Consider the following 23,295-nt stretch of genomic DNA (forward strand, 5'->3'; position numbering starts at 1 on the left):
TCAACCCACCTTTTATCTCACTTCACTTCGGACATTGCGGCTCCGAGCTCGGATTTTGATGCTCTCATGCAACACAACTCACCCGATCACTTTCCAGATCACATATGTGAACGGGGTCATGGTTCGCGATCGAATGCCCTCTCACCACGTGAAGTTTCTCACCGGAGCTCCTGCAGCCGCTTCCCTGGACTGGAGGAATGAAGGTCTGCTGAACACTTTCTCGTGCGCCTTGCAACGACATCTGCATCAAGGTCACTCTGGTCTCCCGTCTACGCCTGGGCCCACTCAACCTGTAGCAAAATGGAGATCCATTCCTCTGGCCACCAAGAGAATCTTCCGCGAGAGTCCTGTGTTGCAGAAGAAGCCTCCACAGCCCATTGTCAGCGCACTGCCACGACAGGTCAGCAGCCTTAGACCTGTCCCGGACCGCCATGATGATTACGATGACTTTTTGGACCACTCATTCGCCCTGGAAGCAGATCTGCAATCATCTCAGATTGCTCCGCAGGACCACAGTCTAGACCAGGACGAGGAACAAGCAACATTCATGACTGATGCTTCTGTTGACTCGACTTTCCTGGACGATTGTAACACGACCTTTCTGTCAACAGAGGCATCGCTCGTTGAGGATTCAGGCCCTCGCACAAACGCTCCGCAACGACTCTCTGGTCCGGTCATAGGCCTCAGTGCAGTGCCCAAAGCTGAATATCTTCATCATCTCGAACCTCAGACCATGACTGTAAATTTACTAGTCGGTATCATCAGCGTCGCCCCTGCACGAACAGTAACAACGCGCAAAGGTGGCTATAATATGGACATCATTGAGCTCACAGTAGGAGACGAGACCAAAGCAGGCTTCACAATCAGTTCCTGGCATTCAGCTGAAGACTCTGGACGTAAGGACGCAGACCAATCACGCACGATCCTGCATTCACTACGCTCGCAAGACATCGTCCTCATCGAGCGAGTGGCCTTGAGCTCGTTCAGAGGTGCGGTCTTTGGTCAATCTCTTAATCGCAGGGCGACTAAGAATACAACTACCTTCACAGTCCTGCACAAAGCGCACGATTATCGAGTGGACAGCGCACAACACTCCAACATGAGCCTGGCGATCGAGAACAAGCTTGAGAGAGTCCGCGAGTGGGTCGCGAGTTTTGTCGGCCCAAGTGCAAAACGCAAGGCGCAGTCTGAGCCTCTGCCTTTGGTTGGACAGAAGTCAAAGAAGAGCAAGAAGAGTGCAATGATAGAGGAGTTCTTGCCAGCCGACTCGCAGCCCTGATCAATGGGCACTTCACGATCGTTTCGGAGACAACTCTAGATTACGAATGCAACAACCTAGATGTGCGTCAATTCTCAGTCTGCACGACTGGTTTTTTCTCGAGCAAGACTCAGGCTCATTGAGTCTTGCAAACCCAAACGTACATTCATCACCGTGCGAGTCAACCCATGCAGCACGAGACGTGAACGACCAGGGGAACGGTTTCCGGATGTCACGTGTGACTTGATGAGACTAGCCGCATTTAGACGAGGCTCTCGCTGCAAAAGGCCTCCCTGAACGAGAAGCCGCAGTCAGAGAGCGAGAAGTATGATATGCTCAGTCAGGAGGTTTCTTGCCACTCATCAGTCAATAGCTTTGCTATCTGTACATGCGAGTCTTGATCTCCGTGTGTCCATCTGCACTGTTGTTAGAAAATGCGACTGCAATTCCAAATGTTATGTTCCCAAATCGACGTTCGCTTTGATACAGCTAGAGTGGTCGGTCTGGTTTGATCAGGCCAGCAATTCACACAGATGAAGTAGCGCTCATGATCAGTGAAAGGAGGCGGAGTACTGGTACGAGCTGTGTCTATCCAAAATTGGTGGCTGGGCGAAGTAGCCCGCTCTAGAGCACGTGACGATCAAGACGGTTCACAATGTCACAGATCGAACCGAGGTCTTGCTTGGTATCTTGCATGTGGTCAGGTCTATATCTGCATAGTACATGGAGGATGAGCGTGGAGTAGAGAGCATATCAGAGCTGTTGAGGGAGTGACCCTGTCATGGTGGCATTTGCATTTGGCAGGAAAGCCATGTATACTCTCACGATTCTCTCTCTCCTCGTCAATTGCATCAGGCGGCGGATGTGATGGCCCGTCGCCGATGAATACCGGTGCCAATTGTCGGTGCCCGACTCCGAACAAAGGTGGCCAAAGTTGTGACATCAGCCGCGGTCACTTGATCCCTTACGACATGCCGGGAGGACATGTTGACATGACGTGGAAGCATCTTGTAGCTCTGCCTCTTGCCTAGTTCCTCGAGTACTGTGTCTGTAAGGAAAGGTTCATTGAACGCCATTCGGTATGTCTACATAGTGAGTGATGTGGTAACCGTGCTGTGAAGAGGAGGGAATATCGTACAATATTGAAGAGATGACAAATGGGTCTGAAAAAAGTATCAATGAAAGATTTCGCAAGAGGTCAATCAATTTATTGTTGACGACCAAGTCCATACTTTTGGATGGTGCCTTGAATAGCATCCCACTTCAACTCTGGAATGGTCACGCCTTCTGCCTCGCCTTGTTGAATCACGACTGTAGGGGCACCGCTGCCACCACCAGGGTTTTTCACCATACCGCCAAAGACTTGACGAGCGACATGACGAAGCTCTGGGATGGAGACCTTGTCAATACGGGCGATCATGTCCTTGACGGGCACCTTGCGTCCATGGACTTGTACCTGACGACCGAGATCCTCAAGCTCCACCATGCGACTCTCCAGATTCATGAGTAGACTGCTCTTGAGCTGGTTCTTTGCACGCTTGACTTCACCTTCGGTCAGACGGCCAATGCCAGTCTCCTTGCCCAGGTTGGCAAATTGCAAACACATGACTTGGAGCATGTGATTGACGTAGGGAGTGGCGCACGCAGCACTGATACCGAAAATACCACTGTCAGTGTATGCGTGATTGAAAGCAACACAATTCTCGACCCATCCGTGTTGATTCAAGACATTCGTGTATAGGCGGCTGTACATGCCCTTGCCGGGTCCGCCGGCGGAGAAAGATCCACCACCGCCGAGAAGAGTCTGGAGAGTCGCGAGAGCGTAGATGGAATCCGAGTTGATAGGGAGGGATTCGAAGGCAAGGTGAATATAAGATAGACGAGGGAGAGCAGGATTCGGCGGGATAGGAAGGTTCGGTAATGTGAGGAAGCCGCCGGTGTAGCGGGAAGGCGAAGTGGTGTCGACGGGGACGTCGAGAGGGTGAGGGATCAGCTGAGAGGGGTCTAGCGGTGAGACGGTGGCAGATTGTGAGGCGGAGGTGGACAGGTTTTTGAAGAAGGGAATCTTGGAACTGAGGGTCGACTTCTGTTGAGGTTGCACTGGCTTCTGAGTGGTGCTCCCGGCTGTGTCAAGCTTCTCGCCTCTCATGTCACCGAAGTATTGCTCGGCCAGACTGACAGCCTGCTGGTGCTCAACACCAGCGAAAGCAACGACAAGTCTCTCCGGGCGGAAGAAGGCACGACGGTAGGCGTCAACAGTACGCTTATCGATGCTTCCCAGACGGTCGGCCGGGCACAGTAGAGGGTTTCCGAGAGTGTTGTCCTTGTAGGCGGCCATGTGGACCAGCTCTGGCAGAATGAGGTCGGGCTTGCTCCAGATCTCGCCAATTTCGTACTCTGCCGTCTCAAGCTGGCGTCCAACTTCCTCATCGGTGATCAAAGGGTCGCGGATAGTCTCTGCGAGCAGAGCAGTGGCCGTGGGTACAGCACTGTTGAATGTGGCGGCCTGGTACATGAGGGATTCGCGTGACGAAGCACATTGGATGTTGCCGCCCAGAGATTCGATCTCCATCAGCATACTGTCAGCAGATCGGCGTGACGAAGACTTGAAGGCCAGACGGTCGATAATGTGGGAGACACCGCGCATGGCATCGGATTCGTATCGGGAACCAGCATCAACGTACACACCAATGCCTGAGAAGGCACCAGGGATGGCTTCACTGGCGACTCGGACGCCATTCGAGAGGGTGGTGATTTGGTCGACTTCGGCAGGGTCCTGGAGAACATGGGCGTTACTAAACTGGCGGTTGGAATGCGCTGCGCTCAGGACCGACGGGGCAAGCGTACCTTGGACACTCGATCTACCGAGGCGAAGGTGCGACGCGACACATGGCGCGACAAGACACGGCTCGACGAGCGCGGTATGGCTCTATTGAGTCGTAACATATTCGATATTATGGTTTCAATGGAGAAGGCTTTCTGGAAGCATGCACTATTCTGTCATGGGCCCGACGTGTTTGCCAAAGCTGCAAACCTCGCTCTCTCTCGTTCGCGTCGGAAGAGAGTACGACGGCATACAGGTCTGGATTTAACATGTGATGCATCACGCGTACAACTGTCTAGCTGTCCAGACGCTTGCCAGGATACCTGTTGCAATCTGCTGATCCTGTAGGATTTTAGAGGGTAATTATGCAGAGATCGAGTTGCGCAGCGCTGTTGGGTTAAACATTTCGACAGAGTCGGTAGGCTAGAAGGCAGTTTCAACCGAGTACTGAGGGCTAGAAGGCAGCATCAATGCGCCATCGAAAGCGTTGTTGCATTGACTGTATGTGACCATGTCACTATTGCCAGGAGCATATGCGAGCGCGGCACACTCTCCTTCTTCCCTTCTTCCCTCGCCCTTGGTGCCCTCTGCTTATTGCTCCTTCCCCATCCTCTCGGCAAGGACTCGATTACCGTGACTTCCGGCGTCCAGCACTCGACAAGCGTGATCGCCGACGGCAGTGACATAATAGAGGCGCCCCCAAAGTGTATCCGTATAGTATCGAGTAGACGAAAGCCCCTGCCCGAGTCTCTTCTTCCTGTCTCAATTCTCGCACACCATGTTTGGCAACAATTATTCACCCGCTGCAGCGTCGCTGTCGACCGTTTCCTCGGCTGCAAACTCGCCCGCTGCTCCCATCACGCCCGCTTCCCCAACTCGTCCTTCCCGGCTCCGCGGTCTTTCGTATCTGCGCAGTTATACCCACAACCACCTGCACTCCAACTCCACAACCTCTCCGCAATCAACTCAGCCTGCCAATCTCTCGACCCCCGCATCGCAATCTCGTCCATTGACCCTCAGCCGGAGTACCAGCTCTCCTGCCCGCAGCGCACCCGAGACGCCATCGACCCCGCCGCTGCGTAGTGATACCACCGCCAACGGTTGGGTCCCTACTGTCGCCGGCCAGAGTGCTCTGTCCAGGCTCGCAACCCAGCCTCAGTCCACTCAAGCCGATTCGCCTACTTCAAACATGTCGCGTGCACGTGCTGCCACTATCACTCAGGACCTTCGGACCGCCGACACCTCCTCGAATCCCTCTGCTGCTCCTTCTATCGAAACCGAGCCTGCCGCTCCTGCTGCTTCGACAGAGCCGGTCGCTGCTCCCGCACAAGTCGCTCCAAGCGACAAGAAAGAAGCCCCCTCGATTCGTTTTATCCCCCATCATGAACCCCGTGCTTCAAGACCCTCTCTCACGTTTCCCATCGTCACTCGTACTATTGCCGCTGCAGGTCAGCGTGTAAAAGTCGGCAGATACTCGGAGAGAGACCAGGCTGCCGACGGAGCAGCCAGTGCAAAGACGGCGGCCCCTGTTGGCTTCAAGAGCAAAGTCGTCAGTCGTAGACACTGCGAGTTGTGGTGTGACAATGGCCAATGGTTCATCAAGGACGTCAAGAGTAGTTCCGGCACCTTCCTGAACCACGTGCGCCTAAGTAGTCCCGGAATGGAGAGTCGCGCCTACCCACTCAACGACGGTGATATCGTGCAGCTGGGCATTGACTTCAAGGGTGGAGAGGAAGTCATTTTCCGCTGTGTCAAGATTCGTATCGAGTGCAATAGGGGCTGGCAGAAGAGTCTCAATCAGTTCAAGTGAGCCCTTGTGCCCCTAATCCCCTCCGTCCACACAGCGTAGCTAACAGACCCAGCACCGCAACCCACAAGAATATTCTAAAACAGGCAAAGGTCAACAACGCCAAGGACAGCGACGCTCAATCTACCCACAGCTCCGAATGTTCTATCTGCTTGAATCCGGTTGCTCCCTGTCAGGCTCTCTTCGTCGCCCCCTGCTCACACGTTTGGCACTATAAATGCGTTCGCACTCTTATATACCCTAGCTGGCCCAGCTTCCAATGTCCCAACTGTCGTGCATATGCCGACCTGGAAGCCGACGTCGAGCCTCCGGAAGAAGAGTACGAAAGTGAAGATGTCGATGACGCACCCAAAGCCTCGGATATTGAGCAGCCAAAATCACCGGCACCGGAAGCACTCCCAGCAATCGAGTCTGGTGGCCTCGAAGATGAAGACTTGACAGCTATGATGAACAACGTCTCAATAGATGCCGCGTCGGCATCGCAAAACTTATCGGGCACAGATTCAAGCTCGGAGAACGAAGCCGGACCCTCGCAAGGTTCCATATCACAGCCTGTTCCTATAATTGCATCGACGAACGCACCAGTAAATATGCATTTGTCAGACTCGATCATGGCACGATCGGCCACGCCAACTTCATCGATGCCCTTTGCGCTAGCTGCAGTCACTCTTGGACCTATGGGTGATGGACAAAATACGCCCATGAACGACGCCGGGCCATTCGTCTTTGATAACAACTCACGGCGTGCCACGGCACAACGAAGCGTTGCAGATATAGCTCGGGAACCTGTTCACGAGCAACCAGAAGAGCATCTCGCACAATGAGCCTTGCTGTCGCCCTCTTCTATCATATTGCTTCCGTGGCCTCGTTCGGAGGTTTGAACATACTTAATTTACATTTGTTGGCAAAGCATGTCGTATATATCTTCTTGTCATTAGTTGACATGGCTTTCGTCGTTACATATTCTTACTTTAGCGAGCTTCTACATGGTCCGGGTGGAGGAGTAAGCAGGCTGAACAAAATCCGGTCTTGGAGGAAAGTACCCACCAGGGATGCACCCTATATGCTGCTGTCATTATTGACGTTGCTTGACATTTGAGGCCCATCTATCTGTGTTTTGCAGTGTGCAAGGTTTACTCCCAACTCGCCTTTTCCAACGTGCCTCCCTCTATCTGATGATCTATCCCCTCTGCGTAACGGCTGCATGAGTAGATCATGAGAGCATGCTCGTGTTGAGAGAAGTGCATGACTACGTGATGTTGAAGTCGCGATGAACGAAGCATAATGTTGGGCAAATAATTAACCATATATGGGTGCGAGCACAATACCTGCACGTGTGGTGGGAAAATGTACGGAGTAATCTGTTGCATGATGGAATGAGCACTGGAGAACTGTATTTGCCTGTATGAAGTTCGCCTGGTAGTAACATAGCTAGCCGCCTCTAACGTCTCAAGTTTGCCCTGTAATCTAGAGTTTACTCTTGCCAATACCCCAAACCTGGGCCTCGGGATTGTTCTCGTTGGGTCCCACGGCGCCATGCTCACTCTTAGGGTTAGCTGACGCGTCCTGAATGGGCTTTCCTTGTATATCGCTCTCGGGTATATCGTCGACATATAACGATTTGGCCTTGTTGATGGTCTCTAGAGCTTCACGCTCGATTCTTGTGATGAGGTCGGCGCATGAGGGGATGTCATGAATCAGGCCAATGACTTGACCTGCTGTCCAGACCTACAACATGACCTGTCAGAAGGGGATCTCGAGAATTGAACGGGGTTTCACTTACACCATGCTCGGGATCTCCGTTCAAGAAGACTTCTCTGCCGCGCTTTCCGCTTACGTATGGAGCAACTTCCTCAAACTTGCCAGTGGTGCTCTCTCTCTCGATCTTGATGGCATCTCTTGCGACCTTGTTGGAGAACATTCTACTGGTGTTCTTCCATCGTCTCAGGACCAGTTCGGTATCCGTCTCTTGTGCCTTTACGATCGACTCCTTGATGTTTTGATGGATGGGAGCCTCGATGGTGCACATGAATCTTGTTCCCATGTTGATACCTTCAGCACCGAGGGAAAGGGCAGCGGCAAGACCTTGGCCATCGGCAAAGCCGCCAGAGGCAATGAAAGGCACAGTCAGCTCCTGACGAGCTCGCGAGAGAAGGATGAAGTTTGTAATGTCCGTCTCGCCGACGTGACCAGCACATTCCATGCCATCGATACTGAGGAAGTCGACGCCGAGTTTGATGGCAGATATGGCATGGCGTACCGTGGTGCACTTGTGTAGGATTATGATGGGAGGGTCGGCGGCTTTGAGCTGTTTGATGACGGGAGCAGGGTTGTTACCTGCCGTTTCGACGATTCGGATACCTTCCTCGATGATGACGCGAGCGTATGCAGGGTAGTCTGGGGGCTGGAGGGCGGGCAGAAGGGTCAGGTTCACGCCGAATGGCTTCGAGGTCATGTTGCGACATCTTCGAATCTCCCTACCGTTTGGTCAGCCAGTGGTGTTTCTCTCTTGCCCTCGGTATGAACAGTACTTTCTCAGATCCTCAGGCGTGGGCTGGGTAAGAGCGGTCAGGATACCCAGTCCTCCTGCGTTGGAAACGGCACTGGCGAGCTCGGCATAGCCCACCCACATCATGCCTCCCTGCACTACAGGGACCTTGATCCCGAGCTTACGGGTGAGAGCGGTATTGAAGGGCATTTTGACTTTGTGTTATCTGACTTGAGCAGAAGTGTACTGTCAAGATGGTCACATAATGTGTGTTTACGAATTGCTTTCGAGTCCACCCCTCAGGAAGGCGTCCGTCATGCCTCGGCTCACTTCGGCCCATGTGAAAGTTCGCGGAGCTTGTTCCGCGTGCCCTACAAGTACTTGTCGAGTGCTCAAAGGAAGCCCGACGCTGTTTTCACTCGACACTATCTAGTCCGTTGGCAGCACCTGAAGCTAAGAACGGTAAACAAATAGGTCGCTTCAAAGCAGAAGACTCCACCAACTCCGTGACAGCAGTAAGACGAGGTGCTGTCATAAACATAAAATAGTCCTCCGCAATATAACAAAACCCGTTCGTTGTTCTCGCCATATTACAAGTCACCGATGGTTGCATCGACACTGCCTGAGACCGTGCCAAGATCCATAGCGCTACTGGCCTGTCCTTTCTGGGCCATAACATGCTCTCCCACAGGTCCATTCCATGTTTTCAAAATCTTGACATCCTTCCCGTGCAACCTGACGGTTCCTGACATGGTCTCGGCCTCGATCTTCCCTTCCCACTGCTGGGGGTAATTGATATCTAAACTCCCAGACTTGGCCTTGTGAACACTTCTGAGATGCCCAATGGTGCCCTTTGCGTCTTCATAAGGCGGCATGACGTTTACGCAAATTCCTCCCATTTGTGTCTCGGTCCTGAGCCAGCTTCCGGTGCTTTTTGAAATATACGGCAAGACGTTGACATCAATCGAGCCACTGGCAGTCACTATGTCGGTATTGAGACCATGAATATAGTCTCCATGGACGCTTCCGCTCTTGCTCTCGACCTTGGTGTGAAAATCTCGTGGTGGGATGTCTCCAGTTGCGTTCGACGTTGGGAAAAAGGCCTTGATGCTTCCAGACACAGATTCTGCGATGAAATTCGCAGGTCGAGGATCTGTTTGACTCTCTGGTTTCGGCTCAATATCGACGTTGATACTGCCTGACTTTGTCTTGACAGACAACAGATCTCTCAAAGCGAATCGACCGCTGATGTCTCCCGAGACAACGTCTATGCGAGTCTCTCGACCGCTCTCCCAATATGCAGCGGAAAGATCACCTGACATTGCAATGAAATCGGTCTGATTACTGATGTACCGTGCATTGTCTTTTCCAGATGCCAATGAATCCTCAGGAAGGGGAAACATGCCAGGTTCAATTTTGATATCGAGGTGCTCAGTTGCAATTTCTAGATGTTCGAATTGAGCCCCCGGTCGAATCCAGATGCTCATGTCGATCTCTATGCAGGCCTTCCGAGTTGGTGACGTGGACGCAGGCGTATTCACACGCAGAGTTTCTGCTGTGTAATGGATGTTGAAATGCAAGTCTTGAGCTCCTGACGATTTGGCTACCCTCATCTCTGTTGAGATCGGGTCTTCTTGGTCTTCAGGCCCTAGCATGAGGCGCACTTGACCGCTAATGTCACTTGTTGGCATGCCTGCTCCTTCTGTGACCTCGACAAAACTGAAAACCCGTGGTGATGCGAATGTGAAGGTCTGGCGGTCGCTGATGGACTCGTAGGCGCACTTCGATTGATGAGGAAAGCCGTCGGCGGGCAAAGGGCTGTGGTCGCCACCATTACTCGGCTGTTGCATGTCAGCAAATATCAGACGGGAAAGACGGGATTTTATGCTCGCCTGATCATCGCTCTTATCGTGCTTGACAGTCATTATACTTGTTATGCCGATGAGGGTAATTATGACGGCGACCAAACACAAGAGCATCTTCCGGTTGCTGAGAACATTGCGCTCCCTTGTTACCTTTTTCTGATCTCCCGGATCTTGTCCCAAGTCGCGTATGCTCTGTGCTTGTCCTACTGGAGTGTGTGACGCTTCGTTCGGATTATGCTGAGGATGTTGATTTGGCTGAGCGGTGTCTATTTCATTCCTAGCGACATAGGGTGGTGCCCCGTACAGCCTTGTAACATCGGCATAGGCTGGTGGAGGGGGTGAAGTGTTCAAGAGTGGCGCTCGTTCGCTCAATCGTTCACGATTCTTTGGTCTCGACGGGGGTTGCGAAGAGGATGGTGCAGCTGGTGGTGCTTCTTCGTCGAGGTCGGAATAGTCCGTGTCGTCATCGTGGACCGGCGACACCATTTTGCAAAACTGCCAGATTTTTTGGCTAATGGCTCAGAAGATAGAGCGCGCGCCATGATTGTGCTGGGTCGGTAATATTAAACCATGTCAGACAGCCACCTCGTGACAGCCATTGATTGCACCATTCCCCGCTCCTCCGTACTTGCCCAATTGCAGGCCGCGATAAGCCAGGCTCTCTTGATCCTTCCGGCGATAGCCACCCGCTCGAGCATAACACCGCGAGCCCCATATGACCTTTTACTCTTTTCGAACGACATTTCTATCGGTCCAAGTCCAATGGCTACGAGTATAAGCTCTGTTACAGACAAGGATGGGAACCCAAGTGACTCCTCTATACGACCTCGGTATGTAGAAATCGCAAACAATGGGGTATCCGAAAAACAATACCTATTCGCCAATCTCAAAACGCCAATCTCACGCCAATCTCAAAACCCCAACTCGTCATCACTGCTATCTACAAGATGACTGCTCCGTCTGGTTGGGAGTGCGATCCTTCCCACAGTCTTGTTTGTCACGCCCTTACTGGCAGCACTCATATCTCGGCATGTCTTGGTGCAACTCATGGCGAGCTCGTCAATCTCATTCTCCGCCAAATCAGAGACCAGATCCTTGTTTGAGATCTGTTGCACAAGCCCCGATGGCTTCTGAGCTGTTGTCGAATAAATACATCTTTTCGTAGGTGTCGCTTGCTTGGCGGCCTGGCTCTTACTCTTTCTCACCAGCCGCTCTGCTTTGTCGAATCGATCCTTGTGTGAGACGTCAGAGCAAGCTTCTGCTTCTAGAGCTGTTTCATCAACTTGCGCAGCGTTTGAGAAGACGGCCGCTGACTTGTGAAAGCCACCCTCTGACAGCACGAACTCGGGCGATGGATGGAGAGGTTGTTCGTTCGACATTGTCTTTTGACCTTTCGCCGTGATCTCCATAGTCTCTGACCTTGTGCTTGTGTCAGAGTACGATGGGATTCCAAAATTGAAACCTAGCATATCCGGCGATGCTAACAGATCAGACATTCTGGCGTTCTTCTGACGATGTGCTGGAGTTCGCTCAACTTCACTCAGGTAGCCGCTATCGTCCATGTCGCTTTCGCTGGACGATGTCATTGACCGACGCTTGTGCATCGAACCCGCGGCTACCCTAGAGTTCATAGCACGTAGAGGCGACGCGACAATCCATTCGCACAAGCCTTCTTCCCAGCACAAACTCTGTTCCGCAAAGGGTTCAAGGCTACCATTAGCATCACAGTCTGGGTCTTGAAGACTCAAGGGTTTCTGTTGTGCCATAGCAGTCTCGATGTCATCAAGGAAGAGTCGACTTCTTTGTGTCGCATAGGTCTTCGCAGAGTGTAGCGAACTCTCCACTGCCCATTGTTTTAAGAAACTCTTCTCGGTCTCTGGACCGTGCTGAGACTCTTCCAGAATTTGGCGAACAAGACTTTCCAAGCAAGACTGACTGTCGGAATGTAGACTTTGACCGCAGCATCGAGACAGATCTACCAGAAACGCTGCTGCATGTTCGACTACGGTATGAACACCATCCGAGGTGCCATTCCCATGGATATTTATCAAGCCCTCCAAGATTGCCTTTCTTTGGCAAGAAATTTGATTTCTCTCCGTTCCGTCGTGCTTAACGCCAAGGACGAGACTACTTGTAAGGATAGCAAAACAGACTGTGCTCTGTTGATGGTATGTGCCCTGATTTGCAAGTTGGGGGTCGGAAGCCTCCATAATCGCGAGTAAGGTGATCGATAGGCGTGTGAGAAGAGACTCGGCAGCAGGGTAGCCTTTCCTACTACCATCCAGTTTGTGTAAGTCCCTTTCTATCAATACGATCGCCGTAAGTACGGTTATGATGCTGACAGTAGTACTGCTGAGTGACTTGTCCAGCTTTGTCCAGATCTCCGATCTGCTTCCAGGACCCTGTTGTCTGGCCCTGGACCCTTTCAACTCTGCTTCGCAAACCTGCAATATGCGAGCCTGAAGAAATTGAAGTGTGAGTTCGGAAATCTCAGTCCGCGATGCGAGCGCTCTGACCATACCACTTGACAATGTTACCATATCTCGGGCGGCCAGCCAGGATAGGTTGAGACGCCCAGAAGTGAATAATACATCAAGAATGCGAACAAAGACTTCGTTTTGAGCACTAACGGACTGCATGGTGGTCAAACCCGATAAACAACCATCGAAGAGACGAGAGTCGACACTAAGAGGTCGCTTGAGAGGCAGAGACTGGGTATAGGCGAGAAGGAGAACTTCCGATGCTCTGTGCAGGCCGTACTTGGCAGGTATTCTCGCAAGCTCTGCCCTGGTTTCTGTCGCTACAAGCTTGTTTTTGATAATCTCGTGGATCAGACTCAGCCCATGCGCAATCACTACCTCACGTAGGCCTGACCATCCATGTCCTTGGACAGAGCCGAGATCTTCGAGTTCCTCGTATACTTCAGCAGAGACGTCGGTGTCGTCATCTTCATCAATGCTTCTACGCCAGTCCTCTTCTGCTTGTATGTAGTCCGGGACTTTTCGTATGCACATACTCAGAAGTGACGATGCACCTTTACGTTGTAAGTTGTCCGGATCAGTAAAAGTCGTCCTTTGTAGCAGTAGCGAGAATCCGTCAGTGACTCCTTGGTGTAGCTCAAACGTTCTCTCGTAATTTTGTCTGCCTTGTAATTCAACGCTTTGCTGTGCGGTCGGTGCGCGAGTGAAGTGGTCTTTTCGCTGTCGTTCCTTCTTCGCTGGAGGTAAGCGTCTTACCACGCATGGGCTACTTGACGTATCTAGGCTGGAAAAGGCCTGCTTGATGGGCGTTCCTCTCTTTGAAGCGCGTGCCTTGAACGGGGTCGGTAACGACACCAGACATGCTTGTGGACTACTGACTTGGCCAGACGATGTATGAGCAGTGCGATGACGGACTGAGTACTTCTTGAGTTGGCAGTTCTTGCTCTGATCTGATGGTATCCATGTAGGATCCGAGAAAGTGGTACCTGGGCGAACATCCGCGGCAAGAGATGGATTTTTTGATGGAAGCTCAGATTTTGGTTGATCTTCCAAGTCCTTGTGAGAGATCTCGGTGTTCAAAGTGTATTGGTTCCTTCTCAATGGTGCGATCCTGGAAGTGATGGGCCTCAGCAATCGTTGACACTTTGAAGCCGTCCAAAATTCGACCCCGCTTTGTCGTTTTCTCTTGCGATCCATCGCAGCCAGGGTAAAATAGATATGTGATGTCCTGAAATTATGCTTCGAGAATGCTAACTTTTAATCCATGCTGTTTTCGTTACGTGTATTCAAACTTGATAGTGCTGTGTTCTGTGTGTTGCAGAACTTTGGCCGACATCAACAAACAAACAGTTGGACTTCCTCTACCCCGCATTTTACTTTAGTCTTGGCATTCAGTCATCTTCATCATCTTTATCATTCTTGTCTTCCTCCTTTTCCTCGACTTCGAAATTGATCAATTTCTCAATAGCACCCTTTGCGTTTCGTGTAGTGACACGATACTTTCCACCGTCCTGTTCGTCTTTGTCAGAGCTTGATTGGTACGATATATTCAGACGGACTCACCCATAGATCCTTGATCGTAAGCTCGCGTGTACGTCCCAAGCTTTCGATGGCTGAGATACGATCTAGAGTTGCCTCCAGGTATTCGTCGAAGCCCTCGAGGGCGCAGATCTCTCGGAATGCATTCATCATGGGCACAGAGTCGGCCCTTACCATAGCTTTGCTGTCAATGGTGAATATGTTGATGGCATCGTAACTTTGAATGAAGTCGGCACGGGTCATGATCTGTCTTGCTTTGTGCAAGGGTATTTCTGGCAGCATGTGACCCTTCTCAACATCGTACTCCAAGTTGTCTTCCTTCTCCTTTTCCACCAAAGCTTTTGCCAACACCATCGCAGCTGACTGTTTCTTCATTCAGCAAATGTCGTACACGACCTGCGTTTCACAACTTACCGCATATTTCTGCTGATCCATAACATCATCATCCATCTCTTCACCCAAAATCCAGGTTTGCGACAGGAGCCAGGTCTTTTCTGCTCGGCAGATGTCCTCGCATGTTTGGAGCATGTTCGGGGATTTGGCGACTCGATTGAGGAAAGCTAGTCTCCCTCCGACTTTTTGGTAGACCTGTTCTAGGATCTCGGAGTCGAGGACTTTATCGCCGTGATATCTTGCACGATAGTTCCGCAAGGCCATTATTGCTTTGTCCCGGGGCAGATCTGGGACAGGCATCACGACCATGCGTGTGGCCAATTGCTTCAGCCTCTCATAGACCCAGTAGTCGTCACTATTGAAAATTATTGTGGCCAGGTTGCTAGCAGCCCATTGTTCTGGAAGTGGTCAGTGATCGATCAGCTCGAGTCCATCAGGTCGACAAACCAGCTCTCTGCTGCAGCAATTCAAGAAGATCACGCCCGTCTTCATCATCTCGCAACAAGTGCATGTTATTAATGATAATGATCAATGGCCGCCCAACAGTTGCTCTTCGACGTAACGCCACCTTTTCCAGTTTGTTGAATGCTCTCTCTATGTCGAGTAAAGCAGAGGCATCGCGAGGCCCACGAATCGAAAAGAGCGACCCAATATTGTCTTCGTGATACTCGAAATCGAGAGCTTTACCCAGACGTACGCGGAAGATTTCCAAGTCAGAATGACAATCGAACATGGCCACTCCCTCGCCGTCTATCTTAGCCATGGCATCAATAAGCATAGAGCTTTTCCCGGTTCCTTTCTCGCCCACTAGTAGATAATATTGACCTCGGAGCTCACCGGAGACGATTGCGTCGAGTTTTGCCTGCTCGTCACGGATTATCCAGTGTTCGCGATGGCCGTCTTCACTCTTGGACATTGCAGCAAGCTCCAAGACTGGGTCGCCTAGATGTCCGTCAGTCATGTGTCAGATCGGGTGACCTTGTGTGCATCGAACCAGGCGCAAAGGCATGTTCCATCTTCCTCAATATCAGAGCTTTGTAGTACCGGGTATACGAATATCCAATGAGCCTTGTGTTCAATGATCAGAAAAGTTTGCGAGGTCGCCGCGGAATGTGCATACCCAAGGACGGTCACAGACGCCAGTGTTGTAAAAGTTGACTCTAACGATTTCCAAAAGATGGGCTTCCATCTGCTCTCTTCACCGCCGGACTTCTTCGATCCCTTTCCGCCATCCTCGTCTTCTTCGGGCGTGGGAATACCTGGTATCGAGGTAAAGGCTCGGGCACGGTACGCGACATGTGTCTGGGGAATGCGTCGAGGACGGGAGCGGATGTGCAGAGGACACACCGTGAGCCTTTGCAACACTTGCGACCGCAGAGATGGCATTGTCCTTCATGCAAAACTACCAGTTCAAGAGAGCGACAGTAGGTACTTTGAGAGTTGTGTTTAAAGTTGGTAGACACGCGAAACACCTGGAGTAGAGCCACAACGGTTGGCAGCTTGGCAGTTCCTTGATCTTGTCTCCAGTACTTTGCCAAAGAAGTGAAGCCCGCAAGACAAGTATTCTTCTACATGACAGATGTCTCCTGTGCATCCAGACCTTCCAGTGCAATGCTCGTGATAGCTTTGCTTAGACTGCTCCGGCGAGATTGCAGGACAGCCGGCCGTTTGCTGGTGCATATACAAGTGTGTAGGTGTCATACTCGTAGGGGACGTGCAGGACGATCGGAAGCTCCGATTTCAGCCGAGGAAGTTGCGAAGTTTTGTGCGGCCTCGCCTTTGCTGGACAAAGATTTGGACGATTGGCTTCTGAATCACAGCTGGTGTAGCATATAACTTCTTGTATTATATTCCTTTTCCCATTGTACCATTGAACATTGCGCAAGCTTGGCCCTTGTTCTTTTTCTTTCTGTTTCGTTTCACACAAAAGTTCGGCTGAAGCATGGCTGCAGAGAGCGAGACCAAAGCTCAAGGTAGGCATCATGACCACAGTGCATTGGCAAGTCGACGCAGAGCTGATGATGACTATGCAGATGTGCAGAGCAACGGCGCAGAGGCGCAGAGCAACGGAGTAGAGCAAGCCGTGGCGCAGGACGGGCAGGATGCCGAGCAAGAGCAGGAACAAGCAGTCGAGAACGTCTTCCAGCTCACCATCCGTCTACCTCACGCTCCCGTAAGAAGGTCGCCGTCTCTCTGGTGACAACGAGTCTGACATGTCGACTAGGGACAATGCCAAATCATGGTCAGCCACCTTGAGCAGGTGCAAGACATCCGCCAGTCCATCATCGACCTCCCCTTCACCTTCCAGTACACGTGCTTCCACCTCGAGCACAAGGGCAAGCGCATCAATGACTTCATCGAGCTCTCCGAAGTGCCCGACATCCAGCAAGACCCAGAGGCTCACCTCGTCGAGGACCCCTACACCGAGACACAAGCCCGCATGCACTTTGTGCGCATTCGTGAATTGATTGGTGCATCTGGCGATCGCACCGATCTGTTGCACGGTCTTGACGCTGGTCTCTCGCTGCACGACCACATCATCAAGCCGACTCCTGCCGACCAGCCAGAGGCTCCTGCTAGCGAGCACGCTATGGTCGACTACGAGCTCGATGCCCGCGGCTCCGTCAAGACTCTTCTTTCTCCCTCGCCCGAGAATGCGCCCAAGACAGTCAAGTCATTGGCTCTGTCCGCTTGGAACCCGGCCCCATACCACCTGCGCCAGAAGGGTCATCTTATGTACTTGCTTGTAACTACCCTCGAGGGCGAGCAATTCCACATTACGTCTCACGTCTCTGGCTTCTTCGTCAACAAGTCGACCAACAACAAGTTCGATCCCTTCCCTCGCACCGCCCCTAAGCCGCACTCGGCACACTCGCTCCTTACTCTGCTTGGTCAAATCTCGCCCTCCTTCAACGACGCTTTCCGCAGTCTGCAGGAATACAACGGTCTGCGTGATCCCTTGGCTGCTTTCCAGCTTGCCAATGCTGTTCCTGCTAGCCCATGGCTCGTTGCGCCCAGCTCAGCTTCCTTGTCAGCCCACGTTGCTGATGCTGCCCGTACTCAGGAGAGCTACCTCCTTGCTGGTCCCGAGAACGCAGAGACTCTTCGCGACTGGAACGAGGAGTTCCAATCTACTCGCGAACTTCCTAAGGAGAACGTTCAGGACCGTGTCTTCAGGGAGAGACTTACCGCAAAGCTTTTTGCTGAGTACAACGAGGCTGCTGTTAGGGGCGCTGTCCTTGTTGCTCGCGGTGAGGTTGCCCCTCTTAACCCCACCGAACCCCGCGACGCTCAGATCTTCGTCTACAACAATGTCTTCTACTCTTTCGGTGCCGACGGTGTAGGCACTTTCGCTGCCGATGGTGGCGATGAGGCTGCTCGTGTCGCCACTGGCAAGGACATCATGGGCGTCAAGGCTACTAACCAGTTGGACATCTCTGGAATCTTCACTCCTGGAACCGTCGTTGTCGACTACCTTGGCAAGCGTCTTGTTGGTCAGAGTATTGTGCCTGGTATATTCAAGCAGAGAGAGCCTGGTGAGCACCAGATTGACTATGGCGGTGTTGAGGGTAGAGATGTCATCGCTGAAAACGACGACTTCAAGCAGCCCTTCGCCGAGCTCTCCAAGGCTCTGCGTGTTAAGAGCCATCCCGTTTGGGACAAGGAGAACAAGAGACACGATCTTGAGGCTAGTGTTGAGACCAAGGGACTTCTCGGCACTGATGGCAGAAAATACATTTTGGACTTGTACCGCATTACTCCCCTGGATGTCGCTTGGCTCGAGAAGTACCGTAAGGAGAGCTCTACCGAGAACGATAACTACCCTCACAGAATGGCCGTCCTCCGTCCTGAACTCGTCGAGTCATACTGGAGACTGAAGCTTCGCGAGTACGTTCAGGCCGAAGTTCAAAAGCGTCGTGAGGCTAAGAAGGAGGCCACCTCCGAGGGTGAGACCGATGAGGCCGAGAAGAAGGAGCCTGAGCAAGAGCGTGTTGATGTCTCTGGCTTCCAATACAGTCTCAACCCTGACGTGTTCTGCGGTCAACGTCCTCAGACCGAGGAAGAGAAGGAGCAATGGTCCAAGGATGAGGTTGAGGTCCGCGCAGCTTGCAAATATCTCTCAGAAGACATTATCCCCAAGATGATCTCGGATCTTCAGGACGGTGATGTTGGCTTCCCTATGGACGGTCAATCACTTACAAACCTTCTTCACAAGCGCGGTATCAACATGAGATATCTTGGAGAGATCGCCCGTCTTGCCGACAAGCCCGAACAACCTCGTCTACAGGCCCTCAAGCAGCTTGCCATTCAGGAAATGATTGCTAGAGCTTTCAAGCACACTTCCAGCAAGTACCTCAGATACCAGTCGCCGCCTTTTGTCCAGGCCTGTATTGCTCACCTTCTCAACTGCTTGTTGGGTGCTGAGCTCAACACCAAGCCTACCGCGGAGACTGACGCATCTCTCAAGCCCCTGTATCCCGAGGAGGACTTCTCTTTCGAGGCTGCCACACCAGAGTCTATCAAGGCTGATATCGTCAGCGAGATCAAGAGGCGCTACCAATTCGACCTCGGTGATGCTTGGGTACAACCAGGCAAGCAGGTCCAATTGCTCCGTGAAGTTTGTCTCAAGCAGGGTCTTCAACTTCAAGCCAAGCAGTATGGCTTTGCCAAGGCCGATGCACCAGCTCCGGCGCCTGTTCAGAGTCCCGCACCTGCCACTAATGGTACCACAGGCGGAAAGAAGAAGAAGAACAATAAGAGCAATGTCGAGCGTTCACCTGCTCCCAAAGCAGCATCCTCTGTTCCTACTCAGACCTTCCACCCTGACGATGTTCTCAACGTCGTTCCCATCATCAAGGATGCTGCACCGCGCAGTGTGTTGGCCGAGGAGGCTCTCGAAGCTGGTCGTATCTCACTCTCGCAGGATCAAAAGGAGCTTGGCCAAGAACTGCTTCTTGAGTCTCTTTCCCTCCACGAGCAGATCTACGGTATTCTTCACCCTGAAGTCGCCCGTGTCTACTACGCATTGTCGACCATTTACTACGGTCTGGATGAGAAGACTGCTGCTGTTGAGCTCGCCCGTAAGGCAGCCATCATCTCCGAGCGAACTCTTGGTGTTGACCACTCCGAGACTGTTCTCAGCTACCTCAACTTGAGTCTGTTCGAGCACGCAAGTGGCAACACCAAGAATGCCCTTGCATACATTCGTCATGCTCTTGATCTCTGGAAGGTCGTCTATGGTACTAAGCACCCCGACTCAATCACCACTATCAACAATGCTGCAGTCATGTTGCAAAGCATGAAGCAGTACCACGAGTCTCGCCTCTGGTTTGAGTCATCTCTTGCCATGTCTGAGGAAGTTTCTGGTAAGACATCAGTCAGCACGGCTACACTGCTCTTCCAGCTCGCTCAAGCATTCGCTCTTGACCGCGACTACAAGAGCGCTGTCAACCGCATGCGTGAAGCCTTCAACATTTTCAAGAACGAGCTTGGCCCTGAGGACCGCAACACCAAGGAGGCAGAGACATGGCTTGAGCAGCTCACTCAGAGCGCTGTCTCGCTCGCGAAACATGCCAAGGTCCTCCAAGACAAGAAGGTCTTGTTGGGACCCAAGGCCCCCATGGTCGGCAGAGGTGCCAGAGTTCAGCCCTCAATCGGACAGAGTGTTGAAGCTGCTGCTGCTCCTAGAGCTGCTGACGTTTCCAATGACAACAGAAGCGTCGACGAGCTCTTGAAGTACATCAACGGTGATGGTAGTAAGACTACACCGAAGAAGAAGCAGACTAACCCTAGAAGAAGACAGTAGATGATCTAGGGCATGCATCGTTGGTCGGCATAGACTTTTGCTAAAACCTGGCTGCAAGCCATCTGTAATTTTGTTATCTTGTTTTTCAGCATGGATGTTATGTCATACATACCCTCTCTGGCGTTGGGTCTGTACAAAAGAAAAGCTTTTGATTGGGGTTCCTTACATCGCCGCTCTGCTTGGGACCAAATTCACATCTGGTTGCCCAAGGATGTATTATTATTATTCATTTCGTGTGGACCAAGCATGCTGCATCCTCTTGTCATGTGGCCTCACTGTGTGATCAATCCTTGTTCTCGCTCTTTTCCACCATAGAGCATAGCAGCGGCGAGCTGTCCAGAGGCACAATACACTCGTTTTGCAGACTTCCTGTGTCAGGCGTACTGACATACAGTGTGACTGCCCTTTCATTCCTCGCCATCTTTTCGCAACATCACTCACGAGAAAGAGCGAGAATGACGCGAGTTAACAGGGGAAAGTAGAATCATGAACACCAAAGTCCGTTGTGTTGAAATTGGTCAATGGCTTACTCGTGGCCAGAGAACTCGCAAAACATTCTACACACATTTTCTACCAAATTTATTTATTTCCGAGTAAAGACAGAGTCGAGAGCATTTTCATCAGTTATACCAACATTCCCATAGCCATTATCTTCTTGTGAGAGATGGAGGTAACATGTCTCGTCACGAAACAAAGCATCGATCACTGCGACAGGGTCATTACCTCGACGACCGACCATCGGCTCCGCGCAAGTCCTAAAGCCGAGCAGTCAGCCAGTCAGCAACTCTACATTATTGATAAGAGCAGCCCACACGTCTACTTCATCTTCGTGACGACTTCTCAGTATCAGTTGCCCGTTCTCCGGGTCCAGACTCGACTATTCAGTTCTCCGAGTCGAGATGTGGCACTTTCTAGAATTGGATCATGATCAGAAGCTCGAAAGACGGCGATTACTAGACCTCTATGGCGCGCTAGCTCAAGTCTCTGCCTTAATTCCTCTTCTTTGTCTCCAGATATACTTCGCTTGCACATGGATCCAAGGAAGGCGGTCGCATGACAGAGGCGCTACACCCAGCTCACCGCACATGAAGAAACGGCGTACCGAGCCCTTTAACGAATATACGACAAGATCCAAGAATTTATGGAGAAAGACGATATGGTGGATGGGCGACACGATAGACATGTGGGGATCTCGAGTCACAAAGGGGGAAATTGTGGCAAGTGTGTTGTGGACAGTGTGGCTGATAGTTTTGAGTTGCGTCCAAACGCAAGGTGGTGAGTTCTGTCCCGATCACCATCTAGCAAACATGATTCGCTAAGTACATCTAGACTATCTGCACCTGACGAAGCGATTTGGCATTGTAGGCGCCTCTCAGCTACCACTACAATATCTTCTTGCTTTTAAATCACCATTCAGTCCCATCCACCACCTCACCGGGTGTTCCTGGACGACACTCAATGCCGCGCATCAAGTATTGGGTCGTGTCTCGACGATCCTGTTCTACTCACACGCAGGTCTCTACCTGAACTTCTTCATCCAGGCGCACGTCCTAGCAAAACGTATCAAAGACTGGGACGTCATACTTGGAATAATAGGGACTATTGCCTTCACAGCTGTAGGCACGACTGCACTGTCCTGGATCCGAAAATTGAGTTATCGCGTATTTTACACAACTCACGTCACGCTGGCTAGCATACTGCTCCCAGTACTCTACCTACATGTCCATCATATTCGCATCTACATTATCGAAACGCTCGCGGTGTATGCACTGCATCTAGCATTGCGCATTCTCACCGAACACAAAGTAGAAGGCTCCCTGACCATTGTCTCCAAGACCGCAAACCTGCTCGAGATTAACATTCCAATCAGTGCAAAGTCCAAGGGTATTCAGTGGCAGCCAGGTCAACACGTCTACATGTCCTTGGCACATGGATCGGTGTACATGCGCCCACTCAAGTCCAGGAGTCCGTTCACCATTGCCTCTGTTCCAGCAGAAGACAACAATCTCAAGCTCGTGGCTAGAGTACTAGATGGCAATACTGCTGCTCTGGCAAGAGCGGCGACGGATGGCGCTACTGGCAAATCCACTCTTATGCCACTCATCCTAGAAGGACCATATGGCTTGTCAACCCATCCGAACACCCTGCTTGGCTACAATCGAGTTCTGTTCATTGCTGGCGGAGTCGGCGCGACCTTTGTGGTGCCACTCTACAGAACACTGCTTAAGGACCTCTCTCCGAGTCCTGGAAGCCACAGGAGACAAAATGTTGCATTCGTCTGGGCGGTCAGAGACGCGGCAGAGACAAGCTGGGCAATACCTGAGGACGAGAAGGAAAAAGATGGTATGCAAGAGCGCATGACAGTCCATGCCACCAGAACCATGGCCCAAGATCATGGTGCGCAGAATCCAGACGATGCGGACGATGGGATTGAACTTGAGCAATTACTACCCAACGCCGGCGTTCATGACTCAGCACAAGGTTGGCAAGTTCATCAGGGTCGACCTGACTTGGGTGAGATGGTGGATCGGGCGTTCAACCACACGCAGGATGATACCAAAGTGGCAGTGCTTGTCTGCGGCCCAAGGTCAATGGCAGAGGAGGTCAGGAGAAAATGCAGCAGATGGGTTGGCAAGCGAGATGTTTGGTTACACGCTGAGGTGTTTGGATTGTGATAGTTATTGTTTCGAAACTACACTATATCAACTAGCAAATGGGAATGGGGAGTGTCTCCGACCAATTTGAGGGATGACTACCCGACAGACGATCTTGTCTGGTGCCGGGCGCTTGGAGGTAGTGACTTGGCTTTCTCAGTAGAATCTCATCATCCGAGGA

The 23,295-nt window shown here is 51.7% G+C and overlaps 9 protein-coding genes across 9 annotated transcripts; 4 read left to right on the forward strand and 5 right to left on the reverse strand.

Annotated features, from left to right (window-relative positions):
• Positions 1-118: 118 nt before the first annotated feature.
• Positions 119-1,279, forward strand: AUEXF2481DRAFT_4299 (uncharacterized protein; the record flags this gene model as incomplete). The annotated part of the gene is made up of 1 exon (XM_013488957.1): positions 119-1,279. The coding sequence occupies one exon, from the start codon at positions 119-121 to the stop codon at positions 1,277-1,279; it is 1,161 nt and encodes a 386-aa protein (XP_013344411.1).
• A 1,117-nt stretch (positions 1,280-2,396) lies between these two features.
• AUEXF2481DRAFT_39134 (uncharacterized protein) lies at positions 2,397-4,288 on the reverse strand. The gene is made up of 2 exons (XM_013489110.1): positions 4,106-4,288; positions 2,397-4,034 (listed from the first exon to the last, which is right to left on the reverse strand). Exons 1-2 carry the CDS (start codon positions 4,202-4,204, stop codon positions 2,466-2,468), a joined length of 1,668 nt encoding a protein of 555 aa, XP_013344564.1. The 5' UTR covers positions 4,205-4,288; the 3' UTR covers positions 2,397-2,465.
• A 248-nt stretch (positions 4,289-4,536) lies between these two features.
• Positions 4,537-7,032, forward strand: AUEXF2481DRAFT_39135 (uncharacterized protein). Its single transcript, XM_013489111.1, has 2 exons — positions 4,537-5,888; positions 5,945-7,032. Exons 1-2 carry the CDS (start codon positions 4,861-4,863, stop codon positions 6,711-6,713), a joined length of 1,797 nt encoding a protein of 598 aa, XP_013344565.1. The 5' UTR covers positions 4,537-4,860; the 3' UTR covers positions 6,714-7,032.
• A 324-nt stretch (positions 7,033-7,356) lies between these two features.
• AUEXF2481DRAFT_64954 (uncharacterized protein) lies at positions 7,357-8,587 on the reverse strand (the record flags this gene model as incomplete). The annotated part of the gene is made up of 3 exons (XM_013489209.1): positions 7,357-7,617; positions 7,673-8,366; positions 8,421-8,587. The coding sequence occupies 3 exons, from the start codon at positions 8,585-8,587 to the stop codon at positions 7,357-7,359; spliced, it is 1,122 nt and encodes a 373-aa protein (XP_013344663.1).
• A 190-nt stretch (positions 8,588-8,777) lies between these two features.
• Positions 8,778-10,940, reverse strand: AUEXF2481DRAFT_658783 (uncharacterized protein). The gene is made up of 2 exons (XM_013489270.1): positions 10,270-10,940; positions 8,778-10,218 (listed from the first exon to the last, which is right to left on the reverse strand). Exons 1-2 carry the CDS (start codon positions 10,726-10,728, stop codon positions 8,968-8,970), a joined length of 1,710 nt encoding a protein of 569 aa, XP_013344724.1. The 5' UTR covers positions 10,729-10,940; the 3' UTR covers positions 8,778-8,967.
• Positions 10,941-11,153: 213 nt separating this feature from the next.
• On the reverse strand, positions 11,154-13,919 carry AUEXF2481DRAFT_4304 (uncharacterized protein; the record flags this gene model as incomplete). Its single annotated transcript, XM_013488958.1, has 1 exon — positions 11,154-13,919. One exon carries the CDS (start codon positions 13,917-13,919, stop codon positions 11,154-11,156), a length of 2,766 nt encoding a protein of 921 aa, XP_013344412.1.
• A 327-nt stretch (positions 13,920-14,246) lies between these two features.
• On the reverse strand, positions 14,247-15,715 carry AUEXF2481DRAFT_65005 (uncharacterized protein; the record flags this gene model as incomplete). Its single annotated transcript, XM_013489213.1, has 4 exons — positions 14,247-14,624; positions 14,676-15,052; positions 15,102-15,596; positions 15,649-15,715. Coding segments are annotated over 4 exons (1,317 nt in total), but the record flags the coding sequence as incomplete, so codon positions are not given.
• Positions 15,716-16,596: 881 nt separating this feature from the next.
• Positions 16,597-20,460, forward strand: AUEXF2481DRAFT_46771 (uncharacterized protein; the record flags this gene model as incomplete). Its single annotated transcript, XM_013489176.1, has 3 exons — positions 16,597-16,627; positions 16,709-16,827; positions 16,879-20,460. The coding sequence occupies 3 exons, from the start codon at positions 16,597-16,599 to the stop codon at positions 20,458-20,460; spliced, it is 3,732 nt and encodes a 1,243-aa protein (XP_013344630.1).
• An 899-nt stretch (positions 20,461-21,359) lies between these two features.
• Positions 21,360-23,135, forward strand: AUEXF2481DRAFT_28766 (uncharacterized protein; the record flags this gene model as incomplete). The annotated part of the gene is made up of 2 exons (XM_013489041.1): positions 21,360-21,735; positions 21,790-23,135. The coding sequence occupies 2 exons, from the start codon at positions 21,360-21,362 to the stop codon at positions 23,133-23,135; spliced, it is 1,722 nt and encodes a 573-aa protein (XP_013344495.1).
• Between the last annotated feature and the right edge of the window lie 160 nt (positions 23,136-23,295).

Source organism: Aureobasidium subglaciale, assembly GCF_000721755.1.
Source record: "Aureobasidium subglaciale EXF-2481 unplaced genomic scaffold scaffold_8, whole genome shotgun sequence".
Classification (NCBI taxonomy): Eukaryota; Fungi; Ascomycota; class Dothideomycetes; order Dothideales; family Saccotheciaceae; genus Aureobasidium; species Aureobasidium subglaciale.

Excerpts from the sequence above, each read along its gene's own strand:
- AUEXF2481DRAFT_39134 (XM_013489110.1), bottom strand. The coding sequence starts at position 4,204 with ATGTTACGACTCAATAGAGCCATACCGCGCTCGTCGAGCCGTGTCTTG. Across the intron at positions 4,035-4,105 it reads CGGTAGATCGAGTGTCCAAG|GACCCTGCCGAAGTCGACCA; the intron begins GTACGCTTGCCC and ends CATGTTCTCCAG.
- AUEXF2481DRAFT_39135 (XM_013489111.1), top strand. The coding sequence starts at position 4,861 with ATGTTTGGCAACAATTATTCACCCGCTGCAGCGTCGCTGTCGACCGTT. Across the intron at positions 5,889-5,944 it reads AAGAGTCTCAATCAGTTCAA|CACCGCAACCCACAAGAATA; the intron begins GTGAGCCCTTGT and ends TAACAGACCCAG.
- AUEXF2481DRAFT_658783 (XM_013489270.1), bottom strand. The coding sequence starts at position 10,728 with ATGGTGTCGCCGGTCCACGATGACGACACGGACTATTCCGACCTCGAC. Across the intron at positions 10,219-10,269 it reads ACGATAAGAGCGATGATCAG|CCGAGTAATGGTGGCGACCA; the intron begins GCGAGCATAAAA and ends GACATGCAACAG.